Genomic DNA, 2500 nt, shown 5'->3' with positions numbered 1-2500 from the left:
CCCTCCCTGGGGATTTGAAAAACTGTTCCAAACACACATGTCAATCTTTGCTAGTTTTTTTGTCCTAGAAACATATACATGTAAGTGACACCATAAACCTTTAATCAACTAGTTAAAAGAGAATGTATCAATGGCACTTTGTAAAAACAATAAAAGAAAACCCTAGGATTTCAGTCCTCTCACCTGCAGCAGGCCCATTCAACTTACAGTAATTTGCATTTGAAAGAGACACACACTAAGTGACCCATTAGTCTGACTTTTTTCCAATTTGTAGTAAAACTACATAACATTTTTAAATGTTCTTATTACTTATATGGAGCCAACACCATTGTTTTCAAGGTTTAAACTTCAAAAGTCTTAGCTCGATATATATTTATAGTGTATTTTTATACCTTTGACCTTTGAAAATTGTTTTTTAAATAGTTGTGTTTACACTGAATTATTATAAAAAGTAATTTCATTACATCCACTTTACTCTCATATAATTATTTTGGAGGATCTCTTGAATATAACCATATGTGCCACTTTTGCATAGATGTTTTTAGTTAGATGAAAAACTTAAAAATCTCAAGGTATAGCTAGCTGCCTCAAAGTGCCTGAAAAGGCCCCGGACCTCCAAGTGTTAACATTTGCATTTATTAATTTAGCAGACACTTTTATCCAAAGTGACTTACATATGTCAATTATATAACAAAGATCATTGTCCCTGGAGCAATTTGAGGTTAAATGCCTTGCTCAAGTGGATAACGGTGGTTTAAATGTCTGGGTAGGCGGCCTACATACTCTATTGTTCACGTATGCCACCAATACCATCACAACCTCACATTTGCCAATATGCCACCAACACCATCACAACCTCACATTTGCCACTAACACCGATCAAGTGCACCTTCCTTCCTCCCTTATTTTTATAACCACCAGCCGCCACTGATATACAGTCATTAGTGTAGACAATTATGCGTTCTTCAGAGGTAACTATCATAAAATAAACAAACAGAAAAACAAAAAACTAAATTCTCCTGGACACTGGTCTTCCCCGTTGACTAAGATGTGACATGATCAGGTTGGCTAAAACAAAAAAAGACAGCAATGCTGCTTTGCAATTGTTGGACTTTTATTTTGACAAGTTTTTGACGTTTTGTCTTCCACATTCATGAAAGGGTTGGTATGAATGTTGAGTCATGTTTCATGAAACAGTCATGAATGCTTCATGACAGCTGTTATGAATGTGTTATGAACGAACCCGTCAAGTAAAGTGTTACCAATGTTTCTCTTTCATTTTATTGTGGTAAGTTGTTCAATGACGCTTTTGAGAAGCCCTTGTCGGGCTTGTAACCTAAGAGTTGCTGGTTCGATACCTGACCGGTAGGAAAAATGTGGGCGGGGGGAGTGGTTGAGCACTGCTCTCCCATGCCCCCATCCATGGCTGAAGTGTCCTTGAGCAAGGCACCTAACCCCACACATACGCACACACACACACACACACACACACACACACACACACACACACACACACACACACACACACACACACACACACACACACACACACACACACACTTGAGCAAGGCACCTAACCCCTCACTGCTCCTTGAGCGCCGCTGTTGAGCAGGCAGCTCACTGCTCCGGTGTGTTTCACTTGTGTGCTAACTGTGTGCTGTGTGTGTTCACTAATTTACGGATTGGCCAAAAAGAGACCAAATTCCTTTTATACGCAAGTAGGGCTCTCAAGTTTTTCACACGCATTTCAATGACTTCACCCGCTCACACGCCACACATGGCATTTTTCACTCCGAGAAATGATTAACTTGCCCGCACAGAAATTTCTAATGGCTATAGTTTACAAACGTGTCACACAAAGTGGTCTGTGCGCTCATTCAGCTCAGAGAGCTGCTGTTCAGTTAAACCTCATTTGCTGATTTACTTTTTACTAATGGGACCTTAGATAAATAGAGGATACATAGAAAAATAATCTGACCACAGGTCAATCGAATAAACATGAGCAAACAGCAGGTGACTGTGCATGGCATATTAGACATCCTGATCCATACAAAACTGGCCCCATGCAGCCTTTCCACTCACCTCCTGCGTCTTGGCTGTACACCGGAGGTCCAGTAGGGGGCAGCATAACACAGGGAGAGAAAAGTCAGGTATGCAGCTCAACACATGAACACAGCGCTCGTACAACAGCCCGGACCCAAACCCACTGCCTCCCACACACCAGTGCGACACTTTCACAGTCACACACACACACACACACACACACACACACACACACACACACACACACACACTATACTTCTGGCAACCAGACACTTCCGATGAGGACTTGAACACACACACACACACACACACACACACACACACACTGATGAGATGCTCTGATGCATAATACACACACATGCATGCACGCACACACACACACACACGAAGGCACGCACGCACACACACACTGATGAGATGCTCTAGAGCTTTGGTTACAGCTGTTTTCCAAAGTATT

At 41.8% G+C, this 2500-nt stretch overlaps 1 protein-coding gene across 1 annotated transcript in view; it reads right to left on the bottom strand.

The window, feature by feature from the left end:
- Positions 1–2500, bottom strand: part of tmem237a (transmembrane protein 237a) — a 14113-nt gene that overhangs the window by 9779 nt on the left and 1834 nt on the right. The window contains exon 2 of the mRNA XM_062534975.1: positions 2083–2096. Within this exon, the coding sequence (XP_062390959.1) occupies positions 2083–2096 (14 nt within the window). The remainder of the gene's footprint in view (positions 1–2082; positions 2097–2500) is intronic.

Source organism: Sardina pilchardus, chromosome 4 (genome assembly GCF_963854185.1).
Source record: "Sardina pilchardus chromosome 4, fSarPil1.1, whole genome shotgun sequence".
In the NCBI taxonomy this organism is placed as follows: domain Eukaryota; kingdom Metazoa; phylum Chordata; class Actinopteri; order Clupeiformes; family Clupeidae; genus Sardina; species Sardina pilchardus.
This window is presented reverse-complemented; position numbering and strand designations above follow the sequence as displayed.